At 57.3% G+C, this 18,270-nt stretch overlaps 7 protein-coding genes across 7 annotated transcripts; 4 read left to right on the top strand and 3 right to left on the bottom strand.

Annotated features, from left to right (window-relative positions):
* Positions 1 to 90: 90 nt before the first annotated feature.
* Positions 91 to 2,313, top strand: PSEUBRA_001298 (Carboxylesterase, type B; the record flags this gene model as incomplete). Its single annotated transcript, XM_016434553.1, has 1 exon — positions 91 to 2,313. The coding sequence occupies one exon, from the start codon at positions 91 to 93 to the stop codon at positions 2,311 to 2,313; it is 2,223 nt and encodes a 740-aa protein (XP_016293960.1).
* Positions 2,314 to 2,575: 262 nt separating this feature from the next.
* Positions 2,576 to 3,769, bottom strand: PSEUBRA_001297 (uncharacterized protein; the record flags this gene model as incomplete). The annotated part of the gene is made up of 1 exon (XM_016434547.1): positions 2,576 to 3,769. The coding sequence occupies one exon, from the start codon at positions 3,767 to 3,769 to the stop codon at positions 2,576 to 2,578; it is 1,194 nt and encodes a 397-aa protein (XP_016293959.1).
* A 1,911-nt stretch (positions 3,770 to 5,680) lies between these two features.
* PSEUBRA_001296 (Clathrin/coatomer adaptor, adaptin-like, N-terminal) lies at positions 5,681 to 7,774 on the top strand (the record flags this gene model as incomplete). Its single annotated transcript, XM_016434563.1, has 1 exon — positions 5,681 to 7,774. The coding sequence occupies one exon, from the start codon at positions 5,681 to 5,683 to the stop codon at positions 7,772 to 7,774; it is 2,094 nt and encodes a 697-aa protein (XP_016293958.1).
* A 681-nt stretch (positions 7,775 to 8,455) lies between these two features.
* Positions 8,456 to 10,720, bottom strand: PSEUBRA_001295 (CBF1-interacting co-repressor CIR, N-terminal domain protein; the record flags this gene model as incomplete). Its single annotated transcript, XM_059464609.1, has 2 exons — positions 8,456 to 8,928; positions 9,604 to 10,720. The coding sequence occupies 2 exons, from the start codon at positions 10,718 to 10,720 to the stop codon at positions 8,456 to 8,458; spliced, it is 1,590 nt and encodes a 529-aa protein (XP_059320853.1).
* Positions 10,721 to 11,420: 700 nt separating this feature from the next.
* On the top strand, positions 11,421 to 15,227 carry PSEUBRA_001294 (RNA polymerase, beta subunit, protrusion; the record flags this gene model as incomplete). Its single annotated transcript, XM_016434566.1, has 2 exons — positions 11,421 to 14,093; positions 14,172 to 15,227. The coding sequence occupies 2 exons, from the start codon at positions 11,421 to 11,423 to the stop codon at positions 15,225 to 15,227; spliced, it is 3,729 nt and encodes a 1,242-aa protein (XP_016293956.1).
* A 319-nt stretch (positions 15,228 to 15,546) lies between these two features.
* On the top strand, positions 15,547 to 16,904 carry PSEUBRA_001293 (Prenyltransferase/squalene oxidase; the record flags this gene model as incomplete). Its single annotated transcript, XM_016434569.1, has 5 exons — positions 15,547 to 15,916; positions 15,992 to 16,207; positions 16,291 to 16,523; positions 16,616 to 16,691; positions 16,777 to 16,904. The coding sequence occupies 5 exons, from the start codon at positions 15,547 to 15,549 to the stop codon at positions 16,902 to 16,904; spliced, it is 1,023 nt and encodes a 340-aa protein (XP_016293955.1).
* A 111-nt stretch (positions 16,905 to 17,015) lies between these two features.
* Positions 17,016 to 17,609, bottom strand: PSEUBRA_001292 (GNAT domain protein; the record flags this gene model as incomplete). The annotated part of the gene is made up of 1 exon (XM_016434541.1): positions 17,016 to 17,609. The coding sequence occupies one exon, from the start codon at positions 17,607 to 17,609 to the stop codon at positions 17,016 to 17,018; it is 594 nt and encodes a 197-aa protein (XP_016293954.1).
* Between the last annotated feature and the right edge of the window lie 661 nt (positions 17,610 to 18,270).

Below are 18,270 nucleotides of genomic sequence, written 5' to 3'. Positions count from 1 at the left end.
GCTCCAAAGGAGGCTCGACTGTCTTTCCTCCTCGCCTGCACCTCAGCTAGAACCGGTTTCGGACACCATCTAGCTCAGATCGACGACACTATGAAGCTTGCTACGTCAGCAGTCGGTGGTCTCTTTGGCGCCGTCGCTATCGGCAGCCACTTTGTCGGCGCTGTCCCTTTCCTCGCCGGTCGCGACAAAGCACCCAGCGGTGGCGATGCCTTGGCCAAGCAGGCAGAGCTCGGCCCCATCCATATTCTCTATCAGAACGACCTCAGCAACAATGCTTCGACAGGCGCTCTTCTGCTTCCCAACTCGGTCGCCTCCGACAACGCCGCCCAGATCTGCGAGCGCATCGGCGAGAAGCTCTTCCCTCTCGATGCGTCTCTGCAGCAGGGCATCGGCTCTGATCTCGTCGACCAGTTCAACTATCTCCGCTATGCTGGCACCGTCGGCTGGTCGGACTCGTACTGGGTCGAGGAGGGTGCGAACCAGACCGCTGCTTACAAAGTAAGCCGCGGTACTGTTCGAGCCACCGGTCAGGGCGAGAAGCTCGGCGTCCTTTGCACGCACACTGCTCTTCCCACGGTCGTACCTCGTGCGAACCCCTACGCCAACGCAAATGTCACCACGTCTGGCAACGACACTCGCATCACCGTTCAAGCAGGCGACTACACCCTCACCGGCTACAGAGACCGACGATCGTTCCGCTTCCTCGGCGTTCCCTTTGGCGATGCTCCTGTCGGCTCGAAGCGATTCATGCACTCCACGCCTTACACCGGAAACAAGGTGCTCGACGCCACCGCCTACCGCAACTCCTGCCTTCAGTCCACCACGCCCGTCGGCCCCATGCCCGTTGGCGAAGATTGCCTCAACCTCAACATCTACACGCCCGCCTTGGGTTCGTATGACAAGAAAGCACTCAAGCCTGTGCTGTTCGCCATCTACGGCGGCGCATTTACCAGCGGTCGCAACTCACTTCACTCGTACGACGGTGGCAATCTTGCATCGCGCTCGGACGTGGTCGTTGTCACTACAAACTATCGCCTCGGAGCCCTGGGTTTCCTCGCCTCAGGAAAGGATCTCCCCGGCAACGCGGGCATCAGCGATCAGATCTTGGCGCTGAAATGGGTCAAGGAACACATTGCAGCTTTCGGCGGTGACCCCGACCGCATCACGCTGGGCGGCGAGTCGGCGGGCGCGGAGAGCATCGCGGCGCTGATTGCCAGTTCCGAGGCAAAGGGTCTGTTCCACGGCGCATTCATGCTGTCTAACCCGTGGGTCCCTTGGATCAACCGCTCGGTGCAGACCAAATCCATCACTCCCTCGGTCGCCACGAGCCTCAATTGCAGCACCAGTGGTCCCGCCATGGTCGAGTGTCTTCAGAAGGTCGAGAACCCGTCACTCTTTGTGCAGGGCCCCGCTTTCGTCAACGCCACCAACAACATCACCGTTGCGCTCTCGCAGGTCTCAGGCTCCAGCTTGTTCTCGGCCTCGATCCAGCCCTTCTTGCCGACGCCCGACGGTCTGATTGATGACCAGATCTTTTACCTGGCCGGCAACGGAACGATTCCCAACAACGTTCCCATTATGCTTGGCACGCTTTCTGGGGAAGGTACGCTCTTCGTCTACTCGCTGCTCAACGAGACGATTCCCAACTCGCAGGCTGCACTTCAACAGACGCTGGGCAGCCTGTACAAGCCCGACTTCATCACGAAGGTCGAGCAGTCGGGCTTCTTCGACCTCGATCCGGCGAACAACGACTCGGTTCGCGAGACAGTTTCGAACGCGTTCACGTACAACTTCTTCACGTGTCCCACGCAGCGCATTGTCAACATGGCGCAGAAGACGCGCCAGTTCCCGCAGGTCTACCTGTACGAATCCGACTCTGGCTACCCAGACACGGTCGGGTACCCGCCCAAGTGCGCACCGGAGGGCACCGGCGTCGAGGTGTGCCACTCCGACGACATCAAGTCGGTCTTTGGCACGCTGAACTATGAGGGAATTGAGGTCAGCCAGCAGTACCTCGACTTTGTCGCGTACAACGTCGATGCGTTCAGCGCCTTTGTCAGGGCCGGAACGCCCAACCCGAGCGAAAAGTACTTGAAGGCAAGGGGAAGGAGCTACACGTACACGCAAAAGGTGCAGCAGGACAACAAGTGGCAGGCCTTCGAAAAGCCGCTGTTGGAAGCGGAGGATAACAGGACTCAGTACCTTTCCGCTCCCAATGGGATCACGCATGGAGGTGTTCCGCATAGGAAGGTGTGCGATTTCTTCTACGATAACGGCAAGTTGACCTATCAGCTCCTCGACAACTCTTTCTAACGAAAAGAGGATCAGGAGGTCGAACGGAGCGGTCGAGATCAACGAGTCGTGCACGACGAGACTTTACTAGATGCACAACGCCAACGAAATGAAACTGCCTTTCTCCCAAACCTGTTCTAAATCTTGCACAATTGGTCTGAGAAAACGCGATTCGAGATTGCGACAAAGAAAGGAGCGACTGAAATAACAAAGACAAAGACAGCGAGGATGCTCCAGTCGAGATCAACTCGACGAGGCGCAATGCAAAGGAATAAAACCGCGTCTAGGCGGTGGGTTGGGCGGCGGCGGCGCTCGAAGTCTTGTGGTGCTTGTGAGCGGGCTTCTTGTGCTCCTTCTTGGTGGGCTTGGCGTGGTGCTTCTCGCCCTTCTTGTGCGCGTGGGCGGCCGACTGCTTCTCGCCATTCTTGTGGTGGTTGACGGTGGAGCCGTGGTTAGACTTTTCGCCTTTCTTGTGCTTGTGCTCGGCCGAGTGCTTCTCGCCGTTCTTGTGGTGGTTGACGGTGGAACCGTGGTTGGTCTTGGGCTCAGCACGCTTGGAGACGGTCTCGGGTGTCTCGGTGTCGTCCTCGGGCTTCTGCGCCTCGTCAGAGTGATGCTTCTTGTGCTCGGCCGAGTGCTTCTCGCCTTCCTTGTGGTGACCCTTCTCGCCCTTCTTGTGCGCGTGTGCGGCCGATTGCTTCTCACCGTTCTTGTGGTGGTTCACCTCCTGACCGTGGTTGGTCTTCTCGCCAGACTTGTGCTTGTGCTCGGCGGAGTGCTTCTCACCGTCCTTGTGGTGGTTGACTTCCTGACCGTGGTTGGTCTTGGCCTCCTTGGGCTCGGCACGCTTGGTGACGGGCTTCGCGGTCTCGTGCGAGTGGCCCTTCTTGTGCTTGTGCTCGGTGTGCTTCTCGCCCTTCTTGTGCTCGTGCTCGGTGTGCTTCTCACCCTTCTTGTGCTCCTCGGCGGAGTGCTTCTTGCCGTGCTTGTGGTGCTTGACTTCCTTGGGCTCGGCACGCTTGGTCATGGGCTCCGTGGCCTCGTGGGAGTGGCCCTCCTTGTGCTTGTGCTCGGTCGAGTGCTTCTCGCCGCTCTTGTGGTGGTTGACCTCCTGACCGTGGTTGGTCTTGGTGCCCTTGTGGTGGCCGTTCTTCTTATCCTTGTTCTTGGGGCTCGCATCGCGCTTGTCGAGCTGGACACCCTTGACGAGCTCAACGAGCTTGTCGGCAATGGCGTTGTCGCCGTAGAGCTTGCGCACCTGCGACTCGCCGAACTGCTCCTCGACCTGCTGGTGGAGCGCGGCGAGGCGAGGCAGCTGGCTGTGGAACACGGCGTCGGCAGGGTTGGCGGACTCAAGCTGGTTGATGAGCGTCAGCATCTGGGGCACTTGGCCCTCGTCAGCACCGGCAGCGACGGCATCAGCAGAGACAAAGGCGGCCGAGACCAGCACGGCCGAGAGGAGAGCGAAGAACTTCATTGTTGGTAAGAGAATGTGGGTTGCTGTAGAAGCTGTGTTGGGTGGAAAGAGTGTGGAAGGTGGAGAAGTAGGTGTCTTGAGGAGGGTTGGCTTGGTTGGAGGTCTTTGACGAGCGTCAGTGCGGGCAGAGCTGGATTATATAGGATGAACAACTTCGGTGTACGAAGGTTCTGCCTCATAACAACAGGCTTGTGAGAGGCGGACCCCAGAGGTGTCAGCTGAGGTCCGAGACAGAGGCTTGAGCGGTTCCTTCCACAGGTGCATGACCACCAAGCGCTGGCGAAGGGGATCAACAGCCTGCCCGGTGTCCAACTCCGCTCGCGTGGGTTCAGGCTGAGTTTGAGCGTCTGCGCGTTGCTGATCAACAAGCCGACGGTTCGCGCATTTGAAATTGCCATTTTGAGCGCCATATTCAAGTTCGCCAGGCACAGTGTTGGTTTGAAATGGTGTTGGTTGTCAAGCTGCAGAGCGCCGATCTGCTGTCAAGCCACTTGTTGCCGGCTTCGCTTGCTACCGTCAACATCGACGAGGCAGCCCAAGATGAATCTTGACAAGATGTCGGACATGCAATGCATGCAATGATCGCCTCATTGCGCCAAGTTTGATGGAAAACGCACCTGGCTGCGTCGACTGGCCTTGCCACCAACAGTGAGGGCCCAAGGCTTCACAGTACGATCTCTTGCAGGATCGCCACCGTGCAGGTGGGCGTCGATTGCTTTCACAGACGGCCCTTGCAGCCTGACGCCCATCGTCAAGCTAGGGGCTTGATCCTCGACTCAGATCATAAGCTTGACAATAGGTAGAAAGCGGCTCGGGCGCTAATAGGCTGGGAGATTCGAAGCGGAGGAGTAGCGCAGCCGTCTGAGTCCAAGTCGACCGCTACGGACGTTCTGGTCGAACGTTCCAGAATGGCATAAGGCGAATGACCACATTCATGCTCGGCCAGCATTGATGCTAGGGTAAGCACGTTCTGCGACGAAGGGGAGGTTCTCGAAGCTCGTGATCTCGCCGGACATTCAAGTTGGTCTCAGGGCGGGACGCGCTAGAAGGGGTGACAATGCAACTTGGCCGAAGCAGATTCTGAAAGGAGCTCGATGCCTCGAGCACAGCTTTCGTTCTCTCTGCCCTTGCTGGCTACGCTCAAATGGCGCCGTTCAGTACAGCGCTGACCTCTTCATTATCCAGCGCTTCTTGCGGAGTGCGGACGCGACATGAAACCACGGACAAGCGACGTCAAATTGCCAGGTGTGAGGCAATGTCGCCGAAGCGGAAGCGGACACGGCTCGGCATCATCAGCAGAGGGGCATGAAAGAACAATGACGGGATGTCCCCGCGCTCGGCTGGCCAGACCGCCGGCATCAGCCAATCATCCGTTGCTTTGGACTGCCTGATTGGGCGTCGTTGTTTATGCGGCTCGGGCATCGATGCTCGTCGCAATCCAAGCCCGCTCTCGCGCGATTCGACAAGAGCCTTGACTCTTCGGAATAGGCACTGTTAGATATCGACCCTAACACGTCCCAGAAATGGCTATGCCCCTCAGCTCCGTTTGGCCGGCCCGCCGAAATCTCCACACGGGGCACAGCCAACACGCTGTTCGAGAAGCGTGCGCGGACCTCAAAGCTGAAACAGCACCGCAGATGCAGACGCTGTCAAGACCCTGGCTCAGACTTCCCTTTCTTCTTCCAATCGAGCTCACCTCACCATCTGATACCCTTTGTTTGCCGTCTCTCGCACACTTCCTATCTTCGACGCTGCACCAACCTCACGCTCTACTCGGCTGGGTAGAGCTTCCTCCGTTGCGACTCCTTCCATTCCACACTCCGGAAACCGCACCAGCGATCGCACCGCGGAACGGCAACTCGCAGCCTCTCACATCCTTGATCCCCACCAGCAGTCGCATCACCGCCCACCATGGCTGACTCGGGCAAAGATGCCAAGTTCTTCCAGCGCGGCAAAGTCGACGAGCTGCGCCTCGAACTCAATGCCGACAAGAAGGACAAGGGCTGGGTACGCAAGAAGGCAGTCCTCAAAAAGATCATCGCTAACGCTACCATGGGCAATGACATGTCCGCCCTCTTCACAGACGTCGTCCAGTGCATGAACATTCAGGTCCTCGAAATCAAGAAGATGGTCTACCTTTACCTCATCAACTACGCACGCGCAAAGCCAGACCTCGTCCCCAACGCCATCCCCGGCTTCCTCTCGGATTGCAACGACCGAAACCCGCTCATTCGCGCGCTGGCGATTCGCACCATGTCCTACATCTACGTTCCGGCCGTCCTAGCAGCACTGATCGACCCCCTGAGGCAATCACTGAAAGACGCTGATCCATATGTCCGCAAAACGGCTGCCATCTGCGTCGCCAAGCTCTACATGCACGACAAGCGCCTCATCGAGAAGCATCAGTTTATCGGCATGCTCAGAGATCTTCTGGCCGACGCCAACCCCACCGTGGTCGCAAACGCCGTAGCCTCCCTCGTCGAGATTTCCGAACGATCCGACAACATCCAGCTCAAACTCAATCTCACCATCGCTTCCAAGCTCGTCTCTGCGCTCGCAGAATGCTCCGAATGGGGTCAGACCTACATCCTCGAAGCGCTCATGTTCTTTGTCCCCTCCGACTTTGCCGACGCCGAGATCCTAGCAGAGCGCATCGCCGTCCGTCTGCAGCACGCCAACTCGGCGGTCGTCCTCACCTCGACCAAGGTTATCCTGTACCTGATGAACTACATCGCCAGCGCCGAGTTCAAAGAGTCCCTCTGTCGCAAGCTCTCCCCGCCACTCGTCACGCTGCTCTCGTCAGGCCCAGAAGTGCAGTACGTTGCGTTGCGAAACATCCTCCTCGTCATCCAACGCAGACCGCTGGTGCTGCAGAATGAAGTCAAAGTCTTCTTTTGCAAGTACAACGACCCCATCTACGTCAAGATGGCCAAGCTCGAGATCATCTACCGTCTCGCCAACGAGCGCAACGTCGAGCAAGTCCTTGCCGAGCTGCGCGAGTACGCCTCCGAGGTGGACGTTGACTTTGCCCGTAAGGCCGTCCGCAGCATCGGCCGGCTAGCGATCAAGATCGAATCTTCGGCGGACAAGTGCATCCAAGCCCTGCTCTCGCTCATCCAGACCAAAGTCAACTACGTCATCCAGGAGTCGATCGTGGTGATTAAGGACATCTTCCGCAAATACCCCAATCGGTACGAGAGCATCATCTCGACGCTCTGCGAGAACCTGGACAGCTTGGACGAGAGCGAGGCCAAGGCCGCCATGATCTGGATCATCGGTCAGTACGCAGATCGGATTGAGAACTCGGACGAGCTGCTGGAGGATTTCCTGTACACGTTCCTCGAGGAGCCGGTGGAGGTGCAGCTTGCGCTGCTTACAGCGACGGTGAAGCTGTTCCTCAAGAGGCCAACAGCGGGTGGCGAGCTCGTGCCGAAAGTGCTCAAATGGGCGACGGAAGAGGTGGAGAACCCGGATTTGCGAGATCGAGGCTTCATGTACTGGCGACTCCTATCGACAGACCCGGAGGCGGCGAGGGACGTGGTGCTGGGCGGCAAACCAGCGATATCAACGGAGACAGATCGGATGGACCGACAACTCCTAGATCAACTCCTGCTGCACGGTGCCAGCCTGGCAAGCATCTTTCACCGCCAACCACAGACGTTTATTCGGAATGCGAAGGCGAGGTACGTCCCGGACTCACCGGCGTTGGACGAAAGCGCGAGGCGGTACGCTTCCGCACATCTCTACAGCAAGCCGCTGGTGAGAGGGCCAGTGCTCAACACCAGCACGGACGAGAACGAGGAGAGAAACGGAAAGCTGCCGCAGGACGACGAAGAGGCGGAGTCGTCAAACTTGCCGGCGCGCGATGTCAAGGGGGCGGTGGTCAAGGAGAAGAATTGGTTGGAAGACCCGGAGGATGCCGAACAGGATGTGGACGAGTCGGAAGGTTTCGCCAGCAATGGGAGGACCAGGGAGGATGCGGATGGTTCATGGGCTCAGTTGTAGACATGCAAGCCAATTCATTGCATGGAACCCAACGACTTTTTCTGAGACTGTGTGATGCCCGTGAGGCAAAGCGGGTGCTGGTGTCACTGGCGTCTGCCTGGCCGTTCCAGGTGTGTCTGCTAACTCGTTTTGGCGGGGTCAGCTACAGCGGTCAAGCGTGTCCGCGAATCCGGTCTGGTCTCGCTTGCTGGGCCACTGAAACCGCCAATTCAGGCCCTGCTGGAACGACTTTGCAGAGTCCTCCTTTCACTGTCTGGACGGCAGATGGCGGATCGGCGAGGGAACATGGCGTGGCAAGGAACATCGACTTCACCGACCCGCCCCTCGCATCCTTCGGGATGATCAGCATCTACACTTGCTCCATCCATATGGCACACGAACCGTCCGTGATTGTCCAAATGGCAGAGGACCGCGCAAGTGTTGTTGCAGCTGAAGCAAAAGGGCACCGGGCGTTCGCCCGTCTTCAGGTACAACACTGCTCTCTGGCGTGTACACAGCGCGTACGCCGAGAACGAGGTCTCTATCGCGATGCCTCAGCCCATGGTCGAGGTCAATCCCCGCCACGACGGCTGGGTTCATTGAACCAAGACGTCAAACAAGAACGTCCTAGCACGCAGAAAGATCGAGTGGGACCCCGCGAAGGCGGTCGTCGCTGTAAGAACGCGAATCAGAAGCCTTTCTTCACGGGTGCACAGTAGCTTCGGTCGTCGTTCCTCCTTGAGTGACGCTACGGAGCTCCATACCGTCTTTAGCAGCAGAAAGTATGACGAGCAAGAGATGGTCAGGAGTGAAGAACGCGTCCACACCGAAGCTGTGGGTGCGATACAGCTGTCCGTCGTGCTTCTTTGTGTGGCACGAGATGGGGTGCTGCCAAACTTGCGCACGGGTCTGCCGGTTGATGGTCATCACGAAGTCTGAGGTCTGGACTTCAGCAACGTTCTTCCGGCCCTTGCGCGTCAGCACCTGGTGGTCGCAGGTCAGACAGTCGCTGTCGACGGGGCTGTGGGTGTTGATGACCGGTCCCTTGACGAGAGGCTTGCTGTGCAGATGCGCTGATGCGTAGTGGATGATAGGCCAGTCGGCAAAGGAAGGGCAGTCAAGGGGGACCGTGGCGATCTCTTCCGCCTTGGCCACCATACCGTGGGCGACACCTTCTGCACTCCACGTCGAACATGGTACGCCAAGGGCTCGCGACCGCGACCCAATATGACTGGCGAAGATGCCGCCAACCTCTCCGTGTCGATGAACTGCATTGATCGGTCTTCAACTGTGCACGCCACCTGGAGGTCCCCGTTGCTGGGAAGAGTCTCGCCTTTCCTTACGCGTGGCCGGCCTGCTCTTGCATGTCAACAACTTTCTCGACGATGAGCAGCATCGCAATTGGGGACGCTTTGTGGGCTTCGTGAGGGGTGACGGTAGCGTGACGAGTGACACAGAGACAGCGGTGAGCGGAGCTGTCGTTAGGTTCTCGCAGTCTATTCGAAAGCCGCAGGTGTTTGCCTGCCTCAATGGCCTGCTCGACCGACTTCCCGTGGCGCTGTCCTGGACTCGATACAAGGAGACAGCCGGGACGACAAACAAAGATTGCATCCCACGTCACTCGCGCAGGTCAGACGGATCAAGACGTGGTACGTCGCAACCATTGCCGCCGTGACAGACAACGACAGTTTGTCGAGCAATTCACACTGTGACGAACGGGTATAATCCTGCATTGACGACCTTTCGTGTCGCTCAGCCGCAACCTTTGAGCGATCAATCTAGGCGTTGCAGCCTGCCTCTGTCTCTCCCCAGTCTTCCAGCGAGATCAACATGATCTCCAAACGTCTTACGCTGCTGATCCGCGAGGAACACTCCTTTGCCGTCGCTGTGACCTTTTGAGCGCGCGTCGAGCAGCTTCTGCCTCAACGCCGCTTCTCTCTTCTCCTGCTCCGCCTCCTCCGCATTGATCTTGGACACGTACGAGCTCCTCTGTTCCTCCATTGACCTGGCGTTTTGCTCCATCTCCCTGAGCTTCTGCTGGCGCATCTCTTCCTTGCGCTGCTCGTCCTGTTTCTGTGCGGCGCGTGAAGGTGGACTGCGGCTGCGGGAAGACCTCGAACGGTATGAGTCCTCGTCGCGGAAGGCCCCTTCGCGATACGAGCGAGACCTGCGGTGGTGCTCGCGATCATCGGTGTCATGGCGCCTTGAGAAACGGGGCTCTTCGTCTCGATGGCGTCGGCGTGAGCTTTCTCCGTCACGATGATTCGAGGCACGATCTCTACTGTTCCTGTCCTCCTGATGTCGATGCGAACGGCTTTCGTGATGGGAGCTGCTGTGACTCGAGCCGGGCCTGCGGCGTCGATCCTCGTCGTCATGCCGGCTGCGCCTGTCCCTTTCCTCGTGCCTGCGTCGCTTCTCCTCCTTCCTCCGGCGTCTTTCTTCCTTGCTTTCCGAGTTGACGTCGATGCCGGCCTGCATTTTGAGCTGCCGCAGTCTCGCCGGATCCCGCAGCAATGCCTCGTATGCTTCTTGCTCCTGTTGCTTGATGGCCAGCATTGGATCCTCTCGTACCTTGGCAGCAAGATCGCGTGCGGAGTTGGCGCTTTGAAGCGAGATGAGGCTCTTCTGGCTGCTTTTTGAGACTTCCTTGTTCTCCTCTCCTTGTAGCAGCTTGTCGACACGCTTCTTTCCGAGCAGGTAATCCTCCATCTCCGCTGCCGAGTTGGACCCTGTGGTGGCTGGTGTAGCATACATCCAATCGACCTTGTCCACACGCTTCTTGCCGCCGGCTTCCTCTTGCAGCCGTTGAAGCTCTTGCATCTCTCGCTCTTGCTCTCGTTCGCGGCGGAGTTCTTCGAGCTTCTTGCGCTCCTCGATTGCCTCCTTTTCGCGCTTCCACACCCTCTCCTGGTTGACCTGCAGGAGAGGATGCCACGACTTTTTCATGTTGAGATCGCCGCCGCCCATCTTAAAGCGTCGAGAGCCCCTTTGCCGGTGCGAGCCAGTGATTGAGGCCTTCCTAGGGTCAGCTCAGTTGCCCAACTTAGCAAGGTGGAAAGTGGTGGAGTTGTTGGTGAAGCGGAGGAAGTCGTAATGCATGGCTGAGCTGCAGGAGGCGTAGCCAAATTTCATAGCCGGGACCCGTGATTTTTGGGCGGCTCACTCGCACGATAAGAAAAACTGCTGCGCTTTACATATCCGATCCGAAGACCAGCAGAGGAGCGCGCGTTTTGAGGGAGAGAGACTGAGCTGCACAAGAGCAGTCAGAGAGAACAACTCGTCGTCGAACGGTCTACACTTCCTCCTCTCTACCTTCATCCGCACTTTCTTTCAACCTTCCGCACCTGTTGCTCTCGCAACGGAGCCTCTGATCTGCTCTCAAATCCAGCTTCTGCCACCTTCCAGCAGTTGCCGGTCATCTTCGACTGCCCTTGATCACGCTCATTCTTCACCTTCTTCCCGCAACCGGCTCTGATCTTCGACAAACACGCATTAGCTTAGGTGGGCGAAAGGGGTCATTCGCCGCTTACAGCGGGCATCTCAGCAATCAGCTGCCGTCTCCGCGCCTGTCGAACAGCTGCGTCCCCACGACACTTCTTCCAATCAATTCCGCATCGACCTTCTCAATTGACGCCATCGACAAGATCGGTGTGAATCAGTCGCAGTCATGGCTGACTCCGTAGCATACGACAAGTACATGAAGGATACCCTCGATGAGCCTGCCATCGACATCAATGACCTGGATGCTGCCAGCTACAACAATGGTGGCTACAGTGCCGGCAAAGGCATGGATTACGAAGGTGATGATGATTTTGCGGAAGAGATCTCACAGGAGGACTGCTGGGACGTGATCCGCGCCTTCTTCGAAGAGAAGGGTCTTGTTCGCCACCAACTCGACAGTTTCAACGAGTTCATGTCCAACACCATCCAGGAGCTCGTCGAGGAGGTGCGCAGCCTAACTCTCGAGCAGAGCGATCAGCACTCTGGCCACGCAGAAGACAAGACTCGTCGATACGAGATCGAGTTCGGACAGATCTACCTCAACAAGCCTACCCAGACCGAGTCCGATGGTAGTTCCGCTCAGCTCTTCCCGCAGGAGGCTCGTTTCCGCAATCTCACCTACTCGGCTTCCTTGTTCGTTGATGTGACGCAAAAGGTGCTCGTTCAGAGCGAAGATGAGGTCGACCTCAACGGCGATCCCGCATGGGTTCCCGAGTATGGCAAGACCGATGTCGAAGAACAGCAGATCTTCATTGGCAAGGTCCCTATCATGCTCAAGTCCGACTTCTGTTGGCTCAAGGGTCTCGACGAAGAGATGTCGTACTCGCTCAACGAGTGTCCCTACGATGCTGGTGGATACTTTGTCATCAACGGTTCCGAAAAGGTGCTCATCGCCCAAGAGCGGATGGCCGCCAACCACGTCTATGTCTTCTCCAAAGCGCCCCCAGCACCCGTCACCTTCCTCGCCGAGATCCGCAGCGCCGTCGAAAAGGGCGGAAAGACCATCTCCACCATGCAGGTCAAGCTATTCTCGCGCAACAAGGAAAAGACGGCCAACAACACCATCCGCGCTACCCTTCCCTACATCCGCAACGACATTCCCATCGTCATCGTCTTCCGTGCCCTCGGCATTGTTCCTGACCGTGAGGTGCTCCAGCACATCTGCTACGACTTCAACGACACACCTATGCTCGAGATGCTCAAGCCATGCATTGAAGAGGCTTTCGTCATTCAGGACCGGGATGTTGCGCTCGACTTCATCGGCCGTCGTGGTACCACTACGGGTCTCACGCGCGCCAAGCGTACGGTCTATGCGCAGGAAATCCTTCAAAAGGAGATGCTGCCCCACATTTCCACGTCCGAAGGCTCCAATACCAAGAAGGCGTACTTCTTCGGTTACATGATCCACCGCCTGCTGCTCGCTGCGCTTGACCGTCGCGAGATCGACGACCGTGACCACTTCGGCAAGAAGCGCATTGATCTCGGTGGTCCTCTTATGGCCAACCTCTTCCGCATGCTCTTCCGCAAGGTCACTCGCGACGTCTACCGTCACCTGCAAAAGTGTGTCGAGGAGCGCCGCGAGTTCCACATCCAGGCTGCCGTCAAGTCGAGCACCATCACCAACGGTCTCAAGTATTCGCTCGCCACGGGTAACTGGGGTGATCAGAAGAAGGCTATGCAGGCCAAGGCGGGTGTATCGCAGGTGCTCAACCGTTTCGCCTTTGCCTCCACTCTCTCGCATCTGCGCCGCACCAACACGCCGATTGGTCGTGACGGTAAGATCGCCAAGCCTCGTCAGCTGCACAACACGCATTGGGGCATGGTCTGCCCTGCCGAGACGCCCGAAGGACAGGCGTGTGGCTTGGTCAAGAATCTGAGTCTCATGGCCACTGTCACCGTCGGCACACCCTCGGCGCCCATCGTCGAGTTCTTGGAAGAGTTTGGTCTCGACAGTCTGGTTGATATGCAACTCGCCCACGCCAAGGCTACCAAGATCTTCGTCAATGGTGTTTGGATGGGCACGCACGATGATCCTGGTCAGCTCGTTGACACGCTGCGCGACCTGCGACGAAAGGACGACATCTCGCACGAAGTTTCCGTAGTCCGAGATATCCGCGAGCGAGAGCTGCGCATCTATACGGACGCCTCTCGTGTTCTCCGACCTCTGTTCATCGTCAACCCAGATGACATGTCGTTGCTTATCAAGAAGCGACATGTGCAGATGATTGGCCAGCCCATCCCCGAGACTGGCGAAGATTACCGCTGGACAAACCTCGTGCAAGAAGGCGTCATCGAATATCTCGACGCCGAAGAGGAAGAGACTGTTCTCATCAGCATGTCGACGACCGATCTCGAGCAATCTCGCGAGTACAAAGCACGCGGTGGACAGATCAACCTGCAGTCCGCGGATCCATCGGCACGTCTGAAGTCCGTACTGACTATCGCGCCGGACACGTGGACGCATTGCGAAATCCACCCGGCGATGGTCTTGGGCATCTGCGCGAGCATCGTGCCCTTCCCGGACCACAACCAATCGCCCCGAAATGTGTACCAGAGCGCCATGGGTAAACAGGCGATCGGCATTCCTATTTCGAACATCCTCAACCGAGCCGACTCGATGAACCACTTCTTGTGCTACCCTCAGAAGCCTCTGGGCACCACCCGGTCCATGGAGCACCTCAAGTTCAGAGAACTTCCTGCTGGATGCAACGCAATCGTCGCGATCATGACTTATTCCGGATTCAACCAGGAAGACAGTGTCATCGTCAATCAGTCGTCGATCGACCGCGGATTGTTCCGCAGTTTGTACTACAGGGGGTATCAGGCTGAGGAGAAAAAGGTTAGTCGATGGTGACGAAAGCTCTCCCCGTGGTCGCGATCAAATCTTACTAACAAGTTTCTGAATTGGATTTAACAGGTCGGAGTAATGCAGCTGGAGGAGTTCGAAAAACCCTCTCGCGATACGACCATCAGGATGAAGCACGGGACATACGACAAGATCGATGAAGATGGCCTGCCGGCACCTGGCACGCGTGTTTCGGGCGACGACGTGATCATCGGCAAGACCGCTCCCCTCCCGCCCGATTCCGAAGAGCTGGGCATGCGTTCGAAACTTCATACGAAGAAGGACGCCTCCATCTCGCTCAAGTCCACCGAGAATGGTATCATCGACCAGGTTCTCGTGACGACTAATGCAAATGGCAACAAGTTCGTCAAGGTGCGAGTGCGCAACACTCGTGTGCCGCAGACCGGTGACAAGTTTGCTTCTCGACACGGTCAGAAGGGAACAGTAGGCATCATGTATCGACACGAGGACATGCCGTTTACGGCGGACGGTATCGTTCCAGAAATCCTGGTGAACCCACACGCCATTCCGTCGCGAATGACCATCGGTCACTTGGTCGAGTGTCTGCTGTCCAAGGTGGCGGCGTTGTCGGGTCAAGAAGGCGATGCGACGCCATTCACAGAGCTTACGGTGGAGGCGGTGTCCTCGATCTTGCGCGGTCTCGGATACCAGTCGCGTGGCCTCGAAGTCATGTACCATGGACATACGGGACGCAAACTGCAAGCGCAAGTCTACCTCGGACCGACCTACTACCAGCGTCTCAAGCACATGGTGGACGACAAAATCCATTCTCGTGCTCGAGGACCGGTCCAGATCCTCACCCGACAGCCGGTGGAAGGTCGTTCGCGAGGAGGAGGTCTCAGGTTCGGAGAGATGGAGCGCGACTGCATGATCGCGCACGGTATCGCCGGATTCCTCAAGGAGCGCATGTTCGATGTGTCCGACCCGTACCGCATCCACGTCTGCGACCTCTGCGGTCTCACGGCACTGGCGAATTTGAAGAAGGGCACATACGAGTGCCGTTCCTGCCGAAACCGCACGGCCATCTCTCAGATTCACATTCCGTACGCTGCTAAGCTGCTCATGCAGGAGCTGATGAGCGTCAACGTCGCCCTCCGCCTCTACTGATCCGCCCGCACCCCCACTCCAGCATCGCCTCCATCGTCTACTCAAAAATCACCTTGTATCTTAGTCTTTCAGCTTTCCCTCGAATCAAGCGTTCGGCACACCAACGCAGATCGTTCCGAACCTCGCTCGAATTCAATGAGACGTCTGCTTTCTGCTCGTGGTGAAAACCGTTGCGTTATGCACAAATCGCGGTCAAGAGTCGATTCCGGTCAGGGTCTCGACCGCTTCTTTGAAAAAGTGTTACTTTCCTCAGAATCTGCGCACCGATCAGCTTCTCCTTCTCCACCACGTCACATCATCACCTCGAACACGCTTCACCATGGCTGCTGCTTCCACATTGACCATGGATCCGACACGGCATCTGCTGATACCATTGCATGTCGCCTTCGTCGAAGCGCTCGACAAGAAGCGCGATTCGCTCGCCTACCACTTCACCACGCACCTGCGCATGAACGGCGTCTATTGGGGACTCACAGCCTTAGAGATTCTGGGCCGACCAGAAGTTTTGGATCGACAAGCACTGATCGACTTTGTGTTCAGCTGCTGGAACGAAGAGACCGGCGGATTTGGCTCGTTCCCCGGTCATGACGCACACGTACACAGCTCGCTATCCGCGATACAGATCCTGGCGATGAAGGACGCTCTGGACGAGCTCGACACCAGAGGATTCAGAGATCGTCTAGTGAAGTGTAAGTCGCCGACCTTGTCTTTCAGCGTATCTGGCGGTTTCTGACGGAGTGATTTCTTGACATGCATTCTTACAGTCCTGCTGGAGCTTCAGCTGCCCAACGGCGCGATACAGGGCGATCAATGGGGCGAGACAGACACCCGCTTCCTCTACTGCGCCGTGTCCGCCCTCGCTCATCTCGACGAGCTCGACAAGCTGGATCGCGGACTCACTATCGAACACATCCTGTCGTGCCACAACCCAGACGGAGGGTTCGGCACCGGGCCTGGTGCCGAGAGCCACGCTGCGCAAGGTAAGTGCCTCGAGCTCCTCCGTTCTACACGTTTCCTTCTTCGCATCGTATTGACCGTCGGCTGTCTCGTCACACACTTGCAGCCTGGGTATGCATCGGCGCACTCTCGATTCTTCAAGCCCTCGACCGGATAGACCGAGATCGGGCAGGAGGCTGGCTCGCCGAACGCCAATTGCCGAACGGAGGACTCAATGGCAGACCGCAGAAGCTCGAGGACGTGTGCTACAGCTGGTGGGTGCTTTCGACGCTCAGCGTTCTCGGCAGATTGCATTGGATCAACGCGAAGAAGCTGTCTAAGTTTATTCTCTCGGCACAGGTGGGTATCTCGACAAGACTTGATTGCAAACCGGGCGAACGCTGATCCTCTGACGACTCGCGCGATATTCATCGTCTGCTGATGATATACAGGATCCGGAAGACGGAGGCATTGCTGATCGACCGGACAACGTCACTGATGTGTTTCACACCGTCTTCGGTTGCGCTGGTGAGTCCTCTTCGATCGATTCTGGCCCAAGGGAGTGTCGATGAAAGGCGCTGACACGTGTCCTCTCCCCTTCTCTGTGTGGCAGGCCTTTCGCTACTCGGTTTCGAGGGACTGCAGCAAGTCGATCCAACCTACTGTATGCCACTGCGAACAACGAAAGCATTGGGGATCGATCGACCATATCAGCGACCTCCAGCAATCGACTGGAATTGACCTCGTTCGCCGTCACACATCTTTGCCCTTGTCTGTCCGAGCGATACAATGGACGACTTTGCGAAGAAGATCTTTGCATGTGCTATTGGCGTTCTTGCTGAGCTACCTGAGCTATGGGCGATAGGCTGGTTCGAAGATTGTGTCTTGAGGATCGACCATGAAGTTCCTTCCGTTCTTTCGCACCGTCTTCCCCTCCTTGTCTCTCGGCAACGCCTTGCGCATATCGTATCCGTCCTCATCTTTGCCCTTCCCACCGCCACCATAGTAGTACTCCTGCACCTTCCTGTATACGTCGTAGCCCATCTTCTCGTACATCGTCACTGCGGTAGTGTTGCTGGGCCGTACGAAGAGGTCGACGAAATATGCGTTGTATACGCGATGCGAGACGTCTTCGAGGAGCTGCATCAGGCCGTTTGCCAGGCCGAGGCGGCGATATTCGGGCGCGACGGTGATGGCTGTTACGTGACCGTGCAGCGTTGGCAGCTCTCCTCTTCTTGTCGCAACAGGATCGGTTCCCTCAGCTTTGCCGATGACGTAGCCCATCGTTCGAGTTGAAGAGGGCGCTGTTTGGATGAAAGAGAGGTCGGGCCATTGCGCTAGGTACGAGAGGTAGAAAGATAGCGAGTAGGTCTCGGTCCAGTGGTCGAGGTTGACGTTGTTGAACTTGAACAGGTCAGTCGCTCGGAAGGGTCGCAGCAGCGACATTGTGCAGGTTGCTCGTGAGCTTTTGAGCAACTAGGCCAGCTAAGACTCGAGCAGCGAGGAGGTGAGATGTGGTCGTAATGGTAGACGATGGGCACGAGCCTCTACATTGATTTTCGTGACCTCTTTTTCCAATTTCTTTTTTTGGTCGCGATTCTTCTTTGTGACAGGCTCAAGGTTCTGGGCGTGCCAAGCTTGTCTAACGTGAGCAACTCCATGGAATAGTCGAGTTGCAGGAACCCTGTTAGCGATTACGGAACAGGCACTTGCACTACCGTGCAGGCACTTTGGACACTGCATCGAACGTGTCGGTCAAGATAAGATCAAGGTGGGTCAGACCGGGCTATCGGACATACAGTAGCTCCAGAATTGTGAGAGCGTCAGCCGCGAATATCTCGCGACGATCTGACCACGGCATCGCCGCGCAGTCACCGCGGATCGTGAAAATCGCGGATCGAGGGACACGGATCTACCACGTGGTGCCTGGCTTTTGTTTTGGTAGGAGTTACGCCAAACAAGGCTGCCTGCCCCTCCTCAGAACGGCTGGCGTTCCGGTGTCACTGGCGGCCTGCTTAGCAAACGAGTCCAGGCCCCCATCCGTCTTCCGAACTTGCAAATCTGTGTCCGACAACAATGCACGTTGGCAGGAATGAGCGACAGCAGC

This window comes from Kalmanozyma brasiliensis (genome assembly GCF_000497045.1).
Source record: "Kalmanozyma brasiliensis GHG001 unplaced genomic scaffold PSEUBRA_SCAF13, whole genome shotgun sequence".
In the NCBI taxonomy this organism is placed as follows: Eukaryota; Fungi; Basidiomycota; class Ustilaginomycetes; order Ustilaginales; genus Kalmanozyma; species Kalmanozyma brasiliensis.
Note: the sequence above shows the minus strand (reverse complement) of the source record. Positions and strands in the feature narration are given on the sequence as shown.